A 19568-nucleotide genomic window follows, 5' to 3' on the forward strand; every position below is an offset into this window, starting at 1 on the left:
TTTTATATATATATTATTATTACACGCAATGTTGTCGGTGTCATGGTAATCGGGTTGTGCTTCTTTTACACGTCTGTAGCACTGGTTTCTTTGTTCGTTTTGCCACCTATTTGGGGATTAATCGCTGCACAATAATTTGATGATGGATTTGTCTTTCTTCAGCCATTTTATGTTCATGAACGAACTCCTGATTGAAAACTCATGTAATCACGACAACTAGCAGGTCTATATTACAAAGCGTTACTTACATATATAAAGTATAACTTTTATGAAAAACTTTTTGAGCCTTCTTTTTTTTTAAATACATTTTTATGTCCTTTAATTGATTGAGATCGTGGGGGTTCTGGTTCGGAGTCTCCCACCCATTACGTTAAAGGGAACCTGTCACCAGATATGGTGACTATAAGCTGTGGCCACCACCAGTGAGCTCTTATATACTGTATTCCAGAATACTGTATATAAGAGCCCAGGCCATGCTGTATAATAAAAAAAACACTTATTATTCTCAGGGGGCAGTCTGGTCCGATGGGTGTAGCTGCTTTCCGGTCCGGCGCCTTCTCTCTGCTGAGATCTCGGTTCTCTTTTTATCTAGCCCAATAAGGATGACGTGTCCTATGTCATCCACAGTGGCTAGCATTGTGCTCCTGCGCAGGGGCACTTTAATCTACCCGGCTGAGGGCTTTTCAAAGCACTGTAATGCACAGGTGTGAGGAAAGGTTAAAGACCGCCGGCCCATGCGTACTACAATACTTTGATCTGCCCTGAACAAGGCAGATCAAAATGCGCCCGTGCAGGACCTCAATGCTGGCCAGTGTCGATGACGTAGGACGCGCTATGTACATGTAACTGAATAGGATAACTGAAGTGAGCACTAATATATATATTATGAGTGCAAGCCAAAAAATACATACTATATAAGGATAAGGCTGCACATCAAACTTAGATAATAGTATAATGCCTCAAGCATATGGAAAAATATTGGAAAATACAATGAAAAATGCTACTTGCTAACTTGAACATGTGAATAATGAATTGCATACCGGTCATGAATATTAGGAAAAAGGAGATATTTAGCAATCGCATTGATCAATGTAACTGAGCCCCAAATCCTCGTCAAGGTATATCTCTATATTGGGGTCCCTAGCTCTGTGACCCTAACTGTGTGTCATCTCATGGCAATTAAAAACTGCTGTGGGTGGAGAGGGGTAACCAAGGACTTTCTTATATAGGAGATGGAAAAAAACATGGCCGAAAGGGGCGGAGCTGTGTTCACATTCAGAAAAAAAAAAAAGTTACATTGATCAATGCGATTGCTAAATATCTCCTTTTTCCTAATATTCATGGCAGGTATGCATTTCATTATTCACATGTTCAAGTTAGCAAGTAGCATTTTTCATTGTATTTTCCAATATTTTTCCATATGCTTGAGGCATTAGACTATTATCTAAGTTTGATGTGCACCGCTATGTACATGGGCCCCAGAAGAAAGAGGACAGCGATCCCCGCACAGAGGAGGTGCCGGACCGGAGAGCAGCAACACCCATCGGACCGGACCGCCCTGTAGGTGAGTATTATTAAAGGGTTTTTTACATTATGCAGAGCAACCTGGGCTCATATATGCAGTATTCTGGAATACTGTATAAGAGCTCACTGGTGGCGGCGGCAGCTTACAGTTGCCAAATCTGGTGGTAGGTTCCCTTCACTTAGAAGTGCGCAGTGCATGGCTCCTGCCTGAGTGTGCACTGAGCAGAGTACGGATTCAGCGGTAAGCGTTTTAAAGGTGTATTTCCATCTCCAAGATTCTATCTCGATATATAGTAGAAGAATGCTATTAGAAAATACCTCCAATTAGAATTGTACTATAGTTCTCCTGATATAACCATGTCTTTTACCTCATGTGCAGGGTATTGCAGTTTAGGTAACACATGGTTACGACCAGAGCAACTAACTGTCCCCATATGAATGGAAGTAACCATGGATACCTAACCTGCAATGCCCTGCACTTGAGGTAAGAGACATAGCTCTTGGAGATGTGTATAACCCTTTTAACTTTCAGTCAAATCCATACTTTGTTCTGTGCGTTCGCTCATTCCGGAGCTGCGCACCCCTGACTGCTGAGCTGGTCAACTTCCCAGTGGTCTTTTGCGCAATTGGTGGAACCAGGACCCCCCTACCAATCTGCTAGCAATTAAATGGACAAAAAGATAGGTCAAAAGATCATTCTCTAAGAGTCTCTCCTCATACCCAGATTATTTTCTATTGTATAGTATGCCATGCTGGGTACTACTATTGTGATTGAGTCTGCCGTTAATATGGGCTTGTGTCTAAGGGAGGATCATGTTATGCAGGGCACAGGTTCAGAATAGGCATTTGCCCTTTTTTTTCAGTGGTGGTGGGTTGGCATCTTATACGGGACCGCAGTATAGTTACACTGATGAAACATGGAAAGGTATTAACATGCAGCTTTAAGTAAATGGTTGTATTTTTTTTTTAATTCACACCCCAGGTAGGGTACCACCCAATACAAATAGTCTTATGCAAACACTGCCAAAGAATAAATGTAAGCAGGCTCATCTGACCTGGAAATAAGATTACCATTTGATTTTTTTTTTGACTTGTAAAATTATTTCATATGCATTTGGTTGGTCCTTTAATTTAGATCTCCCCTTATTTTTACAGATACTTAAGAAGTTCAAAAAGCCTGCCCCTACATCAAGAGGACCAGCCCTAACCAAATACTTCTCAAGGGAACAGAGGGTTTAATGGAACCCATGAAGTATATAACACAGCAGCAGTTCCTGAGTCTCTGGGAGAGAACACTATCACTATTAGATTATATCTAGCTTTTTTTTTTTTTTTTTTTTTTTAGGGTACACTTTTTATGTTTTAATATCTTTTTAAAGCATTAGGTATTTCTTTTTTCTTAGATTTTAATTTCCTTCCAATCTAGCCAAGATCTGTGTGGGTTTTTCTCGTGCGTTTCTATGTTTTGTTGTTGCGTTTGTTTGTACCCTTCTACCCGTCTTAATGGACCGTTTGTTAATATTCTATTTATGAGGTAGAAGCAGTGGGTCTGGTTTCTAGATGTTAATGTATGTTGTGGGGATATAGCTAGACCTTCTTTTTTTTTTTTTTTTTTTTTATAGGCTTTGCGTGAGCTTGTGTAATTTATAATGACTAAATGGATTTATTTGTAACACTAACAAATCAAAACTCATGTTTTTTTTAATGTAGGAATATGTGTTTCCCCATGTTCTTGTGTTTTAACAGCACACTTTCTACGTCAGTGTTTGTGTACAATGACATTTAGGCTATAATATACCGCAACGTGTGGGTTTCTGGTGCGATCTACATACCACGTTGACCCATGTTTTATTCTACTTTCTTACTCTAATGATCAAGTATCAAATAATTGCACCTGTAGGGATCTTCTCTTTGGCTATGCATAGACAATCACTGCTTCTGATATTTTATTAATGATATAGCAACTGTGTTCTGAGGTGGGTTCTCAGACTTATAGTATTTTTCTACTGATCTCTTCCTCTGTCAGGCTGGACAGTACTCAGGGGTAAAGGACACGTACATGGTGTGAGAGTATGTTCTGGCATTGAGCCGATATCGGCAGCACAGAGTAGACCTTCAAAGTGGATGATGCCTTCTCGTATGTTCTCTTTGGAAACTGTGAAAAGTGTTCTGGACTCATGGCCTTGTATTAGGACTCTGGATGTCTGGACATTGGCTTTATAGGCGTCCCACAAGATAAGCTGTAGATTTTATGTACTCTGAAGATGTGTCCTGTAAAGGTAGCTCTGTCGTGTTCCTCCAGAAGTAGTATCTTCTGAAAAATGAAATGTGGTATTTGTAGAAACTAAAACTTGAACTAAATTTGGTGCCACAGGAAGCACAATAGCTACATTTTCTTTTTGGGCACTTTTTTGTAACGTAAAAGGTGGGGGTTTCCACACAGCGTTCATTGTAGACCCACTTTTGAAGTATCTTCAAGCTTTGTTTTATGGATGTCCCATTAAGTTGACTGGGTGTAACATTAACGACTTCTTAATAGTTTTGGTTTTTTTATGTGAAAAGATAATCATAATAATCTTTATTTTTTATTTAGTTCTCACATATTCTGCAGCGCTTTACATACATCATCGTCACGGTCTCCATTGGGGCTCATAATCTAAATTACCTATCAGTATGTCTTTGGAGTGTGGGAGGAAACCGGAGAACTCAAAGGAAACCCACACAAAACACTGGGAGAACATAAAAACTCCTAATCATACTTGGATTAGTTTCTGAAATGCCACATACTTCATATCACAACCCCTAGACAGGCTCGCAGGATACATTTTCCTGGCAACAATAATGGCTGCATCCATTGTACGAATATGTAAGGATCTGATACATATTTGTCTTTTAAAGAAGATTTTCTTTGATTTTAATGGGTTATTTACCACTAGTCGCATACTTGCCTGAAACCCAATGCCATTATATACTTGGTAGCCCAACGTCCTATAGCTAGTAATCCTTAAAACATGGCCATTGGTTGTACTTACAGAGCGGGTATAACTATTTTCATACATTTATCACTCCAAGATTGGGAGAACGAGCAATAATCTTCCAAAGATGTGATTTTTTTTTTTTTTTTTTCTCTTATATAGTGTAAAAGAACAGTCAAGGTTGTTTTGTAATTTACTAACGTGTTTTTAACAGAGCCATATTTTGTGAGAGGGATCAAAGATAAGTTTGCAGTTGCTTATTTTTATGTGTTTAATGAAAAATAAAAAAAACAAAATGGGGGTTTACATTCTTGCCTAATGCATTCTATAGCTAATCCTTTTCCAGACGAATGATTGCGTGACATAAGTTGTCTTGTTTGTATGTGATAACACACATAGGATGCTGCTCATTTTAGGAACGCATTATGCTGTGAGATGATTTTACTTGGAGCCTGTTTATCCCTTACTGAATTTTTAAAAGCTTGGTGTTTTATGAAAGTGTGCCAACCTTGATGAGCTTTATAGGATTTTCAAGATAATGTACAGTAATCCTCTCTCGTATTTTTGTCTAAAATAAAATACAGAAGAGTAAGACATCTCTGTGTCATTATTGGTTATTGATTATTTCTTTTAATGTTTTTTTTTTTTTTTTAACTGATCTGTGGTGATCCGATCGCTGGATCCTGAGGACTGGATGGTCCATCTGAATTCACCTAGTGACCATACACATTATATATGATTGTCTGATACAGCTGAGATTATTGCTCAGCGTTTTCCAGCCATTTGGCCAAGAATGAATGAATTGGCTAGCAAGCCATTTATCTCCGAGCTGCCTTCTCTAGATCAGTAGGTGTACAATTGGTTGGATAGGTGATAACTTTAAGTGCTTAGGATTATAGGGAACCTGTCAGGTCCAATATACACCTTGAACCACGAGCAGTTCTGGGTGCATATTGCTAATCCCTGCCTAACAGTCCCTGTATACACTAGCGTAGATAAATAAATCTTTAGAAAAAATATTTCTAAAGATCTTATATCATATTCTAATGAGGACAGGGACTAGTCCCAAGGGCGTTATTTTCCTTGGCTTGTTAGTATGCCCCTGTGGGCTTGCTAACATGCTAATGATTGTGCAGCGTCAGAGGATGATCTCACTCCCCTCTCCGCTGCCATCGCCACTCGACTCTGGATTTCAATTCAGTGTGCATGACCCCGGACTTTCGATCATGCGCACTACTTCAGTTTGAAGCCAGGACGTGTACACCCGGCTTCATAGTGCGCATGACCAAAACTATTGTGGCATGTGCACTGAGCCGAAATCCAGTGTTGGATGTGATGGCAGCGGAGAGGTGAGTGAGATCCTCCTCTGACGCTGCACATTCATTAGCATGTTAGCACCTCTACAGGGGCGTACTAACATGCTAATGGGGCCAACTAGCAAGGGAAGCAACGCCCAGGGGACTTGTCCCTGAGCTCATTAGCATACGGTAAAAAAAAAATCTTTAGACACTTTCTAAAGATCTCTTTATCTATGCTACTAGATACAGGGACAATTAGGCAGTGCTTAGCAATATGTACCCAGAACTGCTCGTGGCTCACCTGACGGGTTCCCTTTAATCCTGAAAACTGTTGCTCCTGTTTGTGGAATATACAGTACATTCGACATGAAGTGGAGAAAAAGTTATATTGAAGAAAAAGAAAATGGGTATATATACCCATCGCAATCCTTGCACATCTAAATGATTACATTTTATTAAAATCACCATTAATAAACAGAGAAAATAACTAACATTATTTATTTTTTAAATAGTCTAAAAAAAAAAAATGCTAGAAAAATACCGACATTAGCATATAATAAAGCCAAAAGTAGGACACCCTTATGGTCTCAAAATATAGACTAGTAACCTCCAGGAATAAAGAATTATTCAGGATATATAGCACCAAAGACAATAATGTCTCAAAAAATATAACCAAAACACATAAAATAGGAGTTCATAAATAAGATCATAAAGACCTAATAATAGTTAAAGGGAACCTGTAACCAGATTTGGTGACTATAAGCTGCGACCACAACCAGTGAGCTCTTATATACAGTATTCCAGAATGTTTTATATAAGAGCCCAGGCCGCGCTGTATAATGAAAAAAAAACAAAACACTTTTTATCACTTTTATAATACTCACAGGGGGGTGGTCCGGTCTGATGGGTGTTGCTGCTCTCTGGTCCAGCGCCTCCTCTCTGCAGCGATCGCCGTCCTCTTTCTTCTGAGTTCCGTGTGCATAACGCGTCCTACGTCATGCACACTAGCTGGCCCTGTTCAGCGTAGATCAAAGTATTGTAGTGCATGTGTGCATTACAGTGCTTTGATCTGCCCTCAGCAGGGCAGATCAAAGTGCGCCTGCACAGGACTGCAATGGCAGGAGGGCTGGATAGAAGTAGGACGGAGAGCGCAGCAGAGAGGAGGCGCCGGACCGGAGAGCAGCAGCACCCATCAGACCGGACCCACCATTCTCGAATGCTGTATCTAAGAGCTCAGTGGTGGTGGGCACAGCTTATAGTTGTCAAATCTGATGACAGGTTCCCTTTTAACAACAAAAATTAATTGTAAATGTATTAAAGAGACCTCCTTGTTTTGCTAGTTTAACCAGTGTCCTCATGGTTAAATGGGGGATAAACATGCATTGCTTTTAAATAACCCTACTTGTATAAAGTATCAAAAACATGGGAAAGAAAAATAAAAAAGAACATAAATCAACCAAAAACCAGTTAATTTCCAATTTTATTTTTAGCCCTTCTTTTGGGGTTTGAGCATTACTGTATTGATAGGTGACCTATGGATCTAATCAAACTGAATACGAGTCTACTTTCATGTGCCCTGTGACACCCCTTCATAAATGTACGTTCTCAGTTTGGCCATCTCTGGTCTTCATGACCAATAAATCTTGTCAGACCAACCTGATTTCCTCCTACAACAGTCACTGAATGGTTGGACCAGGGGAATGCTGTGGATATAGTATACCTTGACTTCAGTAAGGCATTTGATAAAGTATCACATAACATCCTTCAAAAAAATGATCAACGGAATTGACAAAAAAAATCAGATGGATTCACAACTGGCTTAATAATCGCGCACAACGAGTAATACTAAATGGCTACACGTCGAACTGGAGGCAAGTCAAAATCGGGGTGCCGCAAGGCTCTGTCCTGGGCCAGAGCTGTTTATCTTTATAAATGATCTGGACAATGGAATTATTGAGGAACTCCTAAAAATCTCAGATGATACGACGATAGGAGGAGTAACCAACACTAGAGAGGAAAGCAAGCGGATTCAAAAGGACCTAGACACACTCGAATAATGGGCCGAGACAGAATGCATTTGTCCCTGTTATACACCAAAGTTTTATATCTGAATAAAAGTCATGTAAAGAGCATATATAGTATGGGAGGGATAGAACTAGATGATAGCACAGGGGAAAAGGATGTGAGTATAATAATAGATCTCGGATTCCACATGAACCAACAGTGTGGTGCTGCAGCTAAAAAGGCCAACAAAATTGTGGGATGTATCAAGACAAAAATTTAATCTAGATCAATAGAGGTAATTATTCCCTTATACTCTGCCCTGGGCAGACACCACCTGGAATACTGTGTACAATTCTCAGTGCCTCCGTTCAAGAAGGACATCACTATATTGGAGCAAGTCCAGAGAGCAACCAAGATGGTAGAAGGTCTGCAAATCAAGTCCTATGTAAACTTATTAAAAGTACTAGTAAAGTTAAGTTTGCAAAAGAGAAGGCTGAGAGGAGACTTAATAACGGTCTACAAGTATCTGAAAGGAAGTCACAGCGCAGAGTGAACTACCCTATTCTCATTAGCACAAGAAGCAATGGGATGAAACTAAAAAGGAGATACAGATTAGACATTAGGAAAAACTTTCTCACAGTGAGGGCAGTGAGAGAGTGGAACAGGCGGCCACGGGAGGTAGTGAGCTCGCCATCAATGGAGATATTCATGCAGAAGTTGGATAAACTTATAGCTGGGATGATTTCTGAAAATCTGCACTCGCAGGGGGTTGGACCCGATGGCCCTTAAGGTCCCTTCCAACTAATATTCTGTGATTCTATTTAGTTTGGGCAACAGCTATCTTGTGTGGATAGCCATCTTAACAAGCAGCTGTTGGAAAAACAAGCTTCAGATATGTTAAATTTGAATACACTCAATCTTTTTCTTCTGCCAGTTGAGTCTGGCACCGTAAAGCAGTCAGTAAAACATTTGGATGGTCTCTAGTTATCTCTTCAATCTCCATGTTTTAAACATGTTTTATTGAATAGTGTAGAACTATGACAGCAATAACCATGAATGTTACGGTGAATTGGTTTTAACAAAGAGAAAAGAAAAATTTTGTAAGGGAAAAAAAAAAAGGGGGGGGCAAAAACCAGTAGACATACATCATCTGCAATCTGTACAAAAACAGAGAAACGTCATAAAAGTAGGAACAGGAGGATAAACAAAGAACGGGAAGCAGCACTCTCCTCTCGAGGTATGAGGTATGAGATGCTAAGGTGTCTCCCTCACTTAAGATGAAAGGTGTGTGGATTTCCATACCTTATCAATTGTATATGGGCAATGGCTAAATTTATACACTATTCTTTAATACATTAAACAGGTGTTCACCACATTCATCAATTGTACTATTATGGGAGATCTTCTGGCCATCCATTGCATCTTAATCAATTTCCTAGCCACCAATAGTATTTCTTGAATTAAAATTTTAGGGCTAATGAGGCCAGACCTCGTCACCTAATACACCCAACAAACATATTAAAGGGCTTGCTGCCACTAGCATATAAATATTGGTCTGATTTTTATCTAGAAAAGTTACACTGTACTTGTCTGTTTTATATCCAAGTAAGAGCCTAGCCCTTAGACCTGTGTGACACTTGCGAGTGCCTCACATGTATCTTGCGCGAGTCTCACGTTGCATCACTCGGCACAAACTCACACTCTCCTCACAGGAGCAGGTCGGTTGCATGCATCTGTATGCAGCTGAGACGTTCCTGTCCGGAGAGTGTGTGGCCGTGCCTGGTGATGCAACGTGAGATTCGCGCAAGTGTGACACCGGCCTAAAAGTGAATGTTATTGAAGGACGGACAATCACATGAAAGAAATAAATTACTGCTCCAGATATCAGCCACTACAAGACACTGTCACGATAGATGAAAAAAGTCTATCTCTCCCACACCACACCTAAGACCTCATGAGGGAAGTCTTTGCATTTTATATACACATATGGGAGTTAGGTAGCACTGATACATCTGTGAGTATTATTAGCCGTTGGTGAAAAATACATGAAGGGAATCAAGTGCTTCCAGCCATTCCTCATTTGTAAGGGAGGAACTATCCAATATCTATCTCTTCTCTGCCACCAATGAGGTAGATTAACATTGCTTATTGAGTGTATAATGATGAAATTAATCTTTTGAGCTTTTTCTATGTCAAATTTCTATGAGCTTGTAGGAAGAAATATATTGAACCGCAGTAAATTGTGTCTGGAGTGTGTCTCAGAGATGTAGAAATCTCCTTTACCTCTATATTTGTAATATTGATGGCTATATTTCTGAACCAGAACACTGTTAAAATCCCTCAACCATGCTCTAATAGTCTAGATCTCCAAACACTGACCACCTGGTGAGCCTGTGAATGGCTATACATAATTCCAACTGAAAAGGCCGAACTGCAGGGGAGGATGAAATTGCAGGCTAACCCAATCAAGAGAGAGCAGGTGTGTCTGAGACTTCCGTATGCACTATACCCCAGCTGTAGTCACAGATCACAGCTCTGACCTAATGGATCACCCTTGGCAAGCGAGAAGATATGACAAAAATAAACAGCAGGTATTACCTATACACATTGACCTACATATCATTTGTATGCTGCTAATATGGGTCAGGCTGAGCAGAAATCTGTATATGGACAGAAATGGCGCACTACTGATAACCGGACACGGTGTTAGGGTACAATTCCACTTGCCTTTTGCATGGACGAGTGCAATCCGATAAAACATCAGACTGCACTCACACCTGCGCAAAACTATGGGGCAGTGTCCATCTGCGATTGATTTCTCATGCAATATCTGCCTGAAAAATCAATCACAGCTGAAAATTGCTGCCAAACGCACCATGCTAACGCATCCCCATACAAGTTTATGGGAGTGTGAAACATCGCACTGCACTTGCATGTCATCCAACCACAGTGCGATATACGCAGACACAGTCCGAGGAGGAGATTGGGAGAAAGTGCTCCCTCCCTCTTCTCCGCAGCTGTGTTCCAATAGCAAGATCGCATCACAGGTGCATGACCCTCGGCTGACGCTCGCAGCAGAGGGTCATTAGCATATCGCTTCCAATGCTCTCGCATCGGAAGCTATGTGCAAGTGGAACTACATTCTTATTCTGGGGTCACATGAGTTTATGTTCTCTCGTAAGAGAATCGGATTGATTATGCTAATGACACTCAGATCAAACTTTGATCAGAGTGTCGGCGGAGTGTCATTTTGTTGTTATCTGATTCTCGAGAAGGTGAGAATTTAATTTCTTTGCCTTTTCTATTGTCTGTGTCGGCCTAAAATAGACTGCACTCTTATGTAAAGCGCTGTGAAATTAATAGCGCTATATAAGGGAATAATATTATATTATTACTAGAAGGTGGCCCGATTCTACACATCGGGTATTCTAGAATTTACGTATTGTGTAGTTCATGTATGATTTTTGTTTTTATATATATATATATATATATATATATAGATGTTTATATAATAATATATAGATGTTGTTGTGTGTAGTTACCAAGTGTTTGTGTAGGGCGCTGTACATGTTCTGGGTGTTGTCTGGGTGAGGCGGGGGGTGAGAGCGGTGTTGTTTGTGTGTTGCGTTGTTTGTGGAGCGCTGTGTGTCTGTAGCGTTGTGTGTGTGTTGCGCGGTTTGTGGGTGTGGTGTGTTTTGGGGGGAGGTATGTTTTGTGCAATGTGTGTGTTGTGCGGTATGTGCGTATTTTTGTGTGTGCAGCGTTGTCTGTGTGTGGGTGTCTGTGTAGGGCAGTTGTTTGTGGTTCCCAGTGTGTGTGTGTGGTGTGTTGTGCAGTGCGCGCGCGTGTGTGTGTTGGGGGGAGGTGTCCACTTCCTATCGTGCTCCATCCCCCATGCAGCGCACTCCCCATCGTGCTCCATCCCCTATGCTGCGCACCCCCCATCGTGCTCCATCTCCCATCCTGCGCACTCGTAAACGTGCTCCATCCACCATGCAGCGCACTCCCCATCGTGCTCCATCCGCCATGCTGCGCACTCCCAAACGTGCTGCATCCGCCATGCTGCGCACTCCCAAACGTGGTCCATCCGCCATGCTGCGCACTCCCAAACATGCTACATCCGCCATACTCCGCACTCCCCATCGTGCTGCATCCCCCATGCTGCGCACTCCCAAACGTGCTCCATCCCCTATGCTGCGCACCCCCCATCGTGCTCAATCTCCCATCCTGCGCACTCCCAAACGTGGTCCATCCGCCATGCTGCGCACTCCCAAACGTGCTCCATCCGCCATGCAGCGCACTCCCCATCGTGCTCCATCCGCCATGCTGCGCACTCCCACACGTGCTCCATTCGCCATGCTGCGCACTCCCCATCGTGCTCCATCCCCCATGCTGCGCACTCCCAAACGCGCTCCATCCGCCATGCTGCGCACTCCCAAACGTGCTCCATCCGCCATGCTGCGCACTCCGAAACGTGCTCCATCCGCCATGCTGCGCACTCCGAAACGTGCTCCATCCGCCATGCTGAGCACTCCCAAATGTGCTCCATCCGCCATACTCCGCACTCCCTATCGTGCTCCATCCCCTATGCTGCGCACCCCCCATCGTGCTCCATCTCCCATGCTGCGCACTCCCAAACGTGCTGCATCCGCCATGCTGCGCACTCCCAAACGTGGTCCATCCGCCATGCTGCGCACTCCCAAACATGCTACATCCGCCATACTCCGCACTCCCCATCGTGCTGCATCCCCCATGCTGCGCACTCCCAAACGTGCTCCATCCCCTATGCTGCGCACCCCCCATCGTGCTCAATCTCCCATCCTGCGCACTCCCAAACGTGGTCCATCCGCCATGCTGCGCACTCCCAAACGTGCTCCATCCGCCATGCTGTGCACTCCCAAACGTGCTCCATCCGCCATGCTGCGCACTCCCAAACGTGCTCCATCCGCCATGCTGCGCACTCCCAAACGTGCTCCATCCGCCATGCTGCGCACTCCCAAACGTGCTCCATCCACCATGCTGCGCACTCCCAAACGTGCTCCATCCGCCATGCTGCGCACTTCCAAACATGCTCCATCCGCCATGCTGCGCACTCCCAAACGTGCTCCATCCGCCATGCTGCGCCAGCATCAGCCTCTCTACCCGCAGCATCAGCCTCTCTCCTCCCAGCATCAGCCTCTCTCCCCGCAGCATCAGCCTCTGTCCCCAGCATCAGCCTCTCTGTCCCCAGCATCAGCCTCTCTGTCCCCAGCATCAGCCTCTCTGTCCCCAGCATCAGCCTCTCTGTCCCCAGCATCAGCCTCTCTGTCCCCAGCATCAGCCTCTCTGTGCCCAGCATCAGCCTCTCTGTGCCCAGCATCAGCCTCTCTGTCCCCAGCATCAGCCTCTCTGTCCTCAGCATCAGCCTCTCTGTCCTCAGCATCAGCCTCTCTGTCCCCAGCATCAGCCTCTCTGTCCCCAGCATCACCCTCTCTGTCCCCAGCATCAGCCTCTCTGTCCCCAGCATCAGCCTCTCTGTCCCCAGCATCAGCCTCTCTGTCCCCAGCATCAGCCTCTCTGTCCCCAGCATCAGCCACTCCATCCCAGCCTTCCCCAGGATCAGCCTCTCTCATCCCAGCATCAGCCTCTCTGTCCCCAGCATGATCCGAGAGCATACAAAATTAAAATTGTTTGCGCACCTTCCGTAGAATTCTTTCTTGAAGGAAGGGATGCGAGGGATCCACTTGGCATCTATGGTCTATCCAAAATGACGGACAGCAACCCATCGGGTGTATTCCATATCTTTATTTTGTCATACCATACGCAACATTTTGCTACACAAACAAGCTTTTTCAAGCATATACAAATATTCCCAAATCACAGGTTTAAATATACAGCACAATCAACCCAGCACCAATCAAAATTGTACCAGCCCCCAACAGAATTGACCAATCACAGTGTGTTATAGATGTCAACAAAACAGTTTGTACCTTAGAAATGACAATCACACGTATTCAATGGCAAAATACATATAATTCATAAGACCTATACAATAGACCATATCCCGATCATTCATAGACAAAACCGACGACATCAGCAAATTTATATATAGGATTTCCATCTCATGTATTCCGGCAGTCGCGTTGCCACAGTAGTCACTAGCCAATCACACTCATGATAGAGATCACATAGTATCACGTACAATGTCTACTGCACATGTGCTATAGTCCTCTTTCCATTCGCAGGGATATAAAATGAATCCGGAAAACCCTTAAGGTGCACTACGCATGCGTTGACGTCCATTCATTCACAGATGAATCCGGAAATCCAAAGGGTATATTGTGCAAGTGTTAATGTTCATTTGTGTAAAGTCTGTTGTGCCTCATCAAGCCCCAAAATGCAGTCAGATGTTTTGCATGCACCCATAAACTTGAATGGGTGCACGCCATCCGTTATACGCTGCCAATCACAGTATGCTACTATTTTTTTTCTCATAACAAATCGTCATGAGAAAAAAAAGCGCTGGTCGGCACTGCCCCAAAGCCTAACATTGGGCCAAGTGCTATCATTAAAACATTGGATAGCACTCGTCATATGAGCGAGCCCTTAGGGTGCATCCTAAAATGATCGCCTAGCCACTCAAACTCTTTTGAAAACCCTTTAGAAGAATGGTATAAAATAATAAATGTTACCATGCCAATCTCCTATGGCTTCCTTTCTAATGCTTACCTAGTCCCCAGCAAGTCTCTGTACTTCCTGCACTGTCTGAAAGGACCTGTGACTGCTACAATGGTGAGCAATATGTTACCAATTCAGCCAGCTGCTGGCTTTTTCAGGCACTTATCTGCATAGTGAAGTAAAAAGTATAGAGACAGACTAATATGGATTCCAGGAAGTCTCCGGAATTGAAACAGCAACCAAGTATTACTTTAAAAGGGGTTGTCCACTACTTGGACAACCCCTTCTCATTCTGCATGTTTAACCTCCTTGAAATAAAAAAAAAAAAGCTTATACTCCCCTCCCGTGCCGGTGCTGTTCCAGTGGTGTTGACACTTGTTCTCTCCGTGGCTCACATGAGGTTATTAAGTCACATGAGCCCCACGCCCAATCAGCATCGGCTTTACTGTCCCCTCCTTCAGACATATGAGTAATCAACAGGAAGTGAGCGCTGCCGCAGGCCGCATACTTCCTGTTGATTAATCACATGTCTGAAGGTAGGGAGAGCGGTGATTAGGCGTGGAGCTCATGTGACATGTTCTCTCCGGTGCTCATGTGAGGTTAAGTGTCGGCACCACCGAAACAGGACAGGCAGGGGAGGGGAATATAAGCTTTTTTAATTTTAATGGAGCCAAACATGGGGAATGAGAACGGGTCGTCCAAGTAGTAACTACCCATTTAAGAGGGTTTTTCTGTTTCAGAAAACCCCTTTCCTACCTACGGTTTTTTTTTGTTTTTCTTAATAAGAAACTCTACTTTACTCACCCTCCCCGGGTCCAGCACTCTTGAGTCTTTGCTGGTGCTCCCAGTATCTCCACTTCAGCCACTCAGTGAGCACAGAACAGACACCTTCTACTCAGGAAACGCTACTGATCTCAGTGATTGTCTACAGTGTTGTCGACATGTCTTCACCCCACAGACAATTGCAGTGGCACAGACTTAGTGCTGGACCCAATGAGGGTATATAAAGAACTGGTTTTTTTTTTAAACTGCACATGGGGAAAGAGGTTTCTGTAACCAGAAAACCAGTTTATAGGGAGTAGTGCACCTTTCTGAATTTTATAACTACTTATCTACCTTTTGGGATCAGTTGCTTGTCATAAAATGATGAATTACCAAGAATGAATTACATATGGGTTTGATAGCAGGTTGGTTTTTTGCTGAAGTGATGCTTTATTGATCTCCCACTGTTTTGTCCGTTCTAGCCTTTGTCAAGGCTACCTGTATCAGGCGGTGGTGGGCATCTCGGTGGAGTGGATGCGGCTAGTTCCACTTTAGAGGTTTCGGCTTTAGTATCAGTAATGCCCAATGTGCTGTGATTTTGGGCAGCTTAACCCTGGAATCTGTCAATTATATTCATATTCAGTCTTTTCATGGGGTATGGTGTACCCCAAAGACTTTCTTCTACTTAAGGTCCAGTCACACTAAGCAACTTACCAGCGATCCCAACAACGATAGGGATCGCTGGTAAGTTGCTAGGAGGTTGCTGGTTAGATGTCACACTGCGACGCTCCAGCGATCCCACCAGCAACCTGACCTGGCAGGGATCGCTGGAGCATGGCTACACGAGTTGCTGGTGAGCTCACCAGCAACCAGTGACCAGCCCCCAGCGCCGCGTGGAAGATGCTGCGCTTGGTAACTAAGGTAAATATCGGGTAACCAACCCGATATTTACCTTGGTTACCAGTGCACGAAGCTACACGTGCAGAGAGCAGGGAGCAGCGCACACTGAGCGCTGGCTCCCTGCTCTCCTAGTTACAGCACACATCGGGTTAATTACCCGATGTGTGCTGCAGCTAAATGTGCACAGAGCAGGGAGCCGCGCACACCGCTTAGCGCTGGCTCCCTGCTCTCCTAGTTACAGCACACATCGGGTTAATTACCCGATGTGTGCTGCAGCTAAATGTGCACAGAGCAGGGAGCAGCGCACAATGCTTAGCGCTGGCTCCCTGCTCTCCTAGCTACAACACACATCGGGTTAATTAACCCGATGTGTCCTGCAGCTACATGTGCACAGAGCAGGAGCCGGCACTGAGAGTGAGAGCGGCGGAGGCTGGTAACAAAGGTAAATATCGGGTAACCAAGGACAGGGCTTCTTGGTTACCCGATGTTTACTGTGGTTACCAGCCTCCGCAGAAGCCGGCTCCTGCTGCCTGCATATTTAGTTGTTGCTGTCTCGCTGTCACACACAGCGATCTGTGCTTCACAGCAGGACAGCAACAACTAAAAAATGGCCCAGGACATTCAGCAACAACCAACGACCTCACAGCAGGGGCCAGGTTGTTGCTGGATGTCACACACAGCAACATCGCTAGCAACGTCACAAAAGTTGTTCGTTAGCAGCGATGTTGCTAGCGATGTTGCTTAGTGTGACGGGGCCTAAAGTCACGTAATGCAAGTAGTAACCTCAGTTATTGCGTAGATTGGTATAATTAGGCTTAATTTATTGCCTAACATTCACACTTTTTTAGAAAATTGTGCAAAAAATACAAAACTAATAAATCTTATGAGAAAATTGAAATAATAATAATGGCAGCACTTTATAAATATCACACAAAGAAAAAGAATAATAAAAAAATAAATGATTTACACTGCTTTTAGTAATATTACATTACACAAATATTCGTCAACTAGATCTACTGCTCGTCTTTTGCACAAGCAGGACATATCTTAGCACGATGATCCATACCAATTGGTTTCTTGCATTTCACACACTGTAGAGTTGTTTTCTTGTCATTTTTCCTTGGGCTGTTTTCCCCATTGTCATTGGTTCATCTAGTGACAATTCATAGCCATTTTTACCCTTGATGAATTTTGTTTCTGCCCCTTTATATCTGACGTCGCCAATCTTCATCTTTTTCATAGTCACTATCATTCAAATCCTCATCTGTAAAATAATTTGCATGACCGCCAAAAATATGTTTCAAATTACCCTTTTTTTTGGTTTATAAGACGCATCGAGTTATAACATGTACCCCACATTTAGAGGAAAAAAAGGTAAAAAAAATAAAGGGGTCCGTCTTATAATCTGGTGGTTCTTACCGGGGAGGGGGGCAAGGAGCGGTGGTGGAGCAGGTCACAGGAGGCAGGGGCAATGGTGAAAGTAGGGCAATGCTGCAGGCGGTGCGGCGGGTGTCCCAGATGCTCGCTGCGGGTGCTGTGAGGCAGGCAACATCCATAAGCTGTCGGCGGATGCGGGTTTGAAAGAAATGGCGCCCGGAGGCGGCGTATGCACAGATGAGGTCTTCAGCCGAGGCCGAGAGCTCAATCTGCGCACGCACCAACTCCGGGTGCCATTATTTGAAGCCTGCATGCCAACATTTTCAGGATGGCTTCTGCCGCTTCACAAGCGCCATCAGCCCTCATTCATCAGCAGAGCAACTCCTGCAGCCCCAGCACAGCAGCTCCCACAGCCCTCTGCATCGCCTCCGCCTCCTGCTACCCCTCTCCACCATCTCCCGGTAAGCTACATTCAGATTATAATATGCACCCCTCATTTTACTCCCAAATTTTGGGAGGAAAAGTGTATCTTATAATCCGAAAAATACGGTAACTTACCTCCAACCAGTTATCGTCTCAAATGAACCTTATTAGATTTCTGGAAAACTACATTGCAAAAAATTCTAACCCCACAAAACACTTCAACGATTAATCTTCAGATAAATTCTCACAAGGCGCCAGCGTCGTGCTGTGTAGCATGTTCAACAGATATGAAGACCGCGTGGGGTTTCCCAAACCCCAATAATAGGCTCTAGCGTTAAAAATGTACAGTTCTAACTAGAGTAATATTCCCGGCACTCAACACTTGAAGATTGGAACGCTCTCCGGCCATGTATTACGTATAACATGTATAACACTTTGCTTGTGAATTCTGCCCGTGACGTTTTTCTTCATAATGTTCTTATGTTTTTTTCCTTAGGAGGTGAATCATCGTCACAGGAGAAAAAGGAGAAAGGTAGAACGATTTGTTCATGAATAATGTATCTGTTTTCTGTGTTCACGATTGTAGGGAATAACAAATGACATATAATCACAGATTGCGCTATACTTAGATCCATTTTTCCTTGTAGATTTAGGAAGATCGGGCTGGTAATGTACATGATTTATGTGCTATTTACCATATGAACAGTTTATTTTCCCTACACGCTTTTCAGCTTATATGTTGATTATTATTTATTATTATTATAGCACCATTTTTTCCATGGCGCTTTACATGTTGATGTGAGAGTTCAATACTAAGGTGCAGTGACACTGACCGATTATCGTAAGTGACTATTTCTAGGGATGCTTTTTCCCAATAATCGAGCAGTGTAATGGTATCCTGGAAAGTGATCTGTGATCTGATTTGGAGACTTCAAATCCAAGAGCCTAATGATAAAATCCCAACTCGATTCATGAACAGTCACTATTAACACCTACTGAAGGACCTAAGTATGGTCCCATAGAGGCCAAAATATTCCTAAATGTCATCGATGTTGGATCCATTCTCTCTAAACTTTTTCAGAAGTGGCTAAATGGTGATGCACTGAGCAGATGTCCAGGAACCATAAGGTTTTGTTATAAATTTGGTTGGTTTTGATGACGATCTTGTCTCTTAGGTCATATTGGACACATTAGCTTTTACTGAAATTGTCAGGATTACTAAATCATAACATAACTGTGTTATTGAAGAATAACGTAGCATCATACCTGATATATCCGCACTGAGGGATAATATGTTTTTAAAGTGCCCAGTAGGTGGCCCCAGCAATCAAGTTATATCAGAGTCATATTCTTATTGGATTTTCAGGTACTGGATAATTAAAGTCATTGCGCTGAATCTTACATTCACCCTTGCCACTAACATATGCATTGGAAATAAATGTAAGGATTTTATTTACTTCAGATGTCTGATAAAGATAATTAGGTAAATGTGTCTGTTGTATCCAAATGTTACAGCTCACGTGTAAATCACGTTTCATGAGTTTTTAGTATCGCTGTTTGCAGGAACATCCAGTCACCGTTTTAAGATGTCAGTGGTGCATTACTCCACAGATTCTTCAGGTCTTCAATTTTAGGGTTTTCACGGTCG

The 19568-nt window shown here is 43.3% G+C and overlaps 1 protein-coding gene across 3 annotated transcripts in view; it reads left to right on the forward strand.

Moving 5' to 3' along the window:
- Window positions 1–19568, forward strand: part of ASPH (aspartate beta-hydroxylase) — a 303114-nt gene that overhangs the window by 168334 nt on the left and 115212 nt on the right. For all 3 annotated transcript variants that reach the window (XM_075353241.1, XM_075353243.1, XM_075353242.1), the window contains one exon: window positions 18417–18452. In XM_075353241.1, coding sequence (XP_075209356.1) covers window positions 18417–18452 — 36 coding nt within the window. The remainder of the gene's footprint in view (window positions 1–18416; window positions 18453–19568) is intronic.

The sequence above is a fragment of the Anomaloglossus baeobatrachus genome, chromosome 6, assembly GCF_048569485.1.
Source record: "Anomaloglossus baeobatrachus isolate aAnoBae1 chromosome 6, aAnoBae1.hap1, whole genome shotgun sequence".
NCBI lineage: Eukaryota > Metazoa > Chordata > Amphibia > Anura > Aromobatidae > Anomaloglossus > Anomaloglossus baeobatrachus.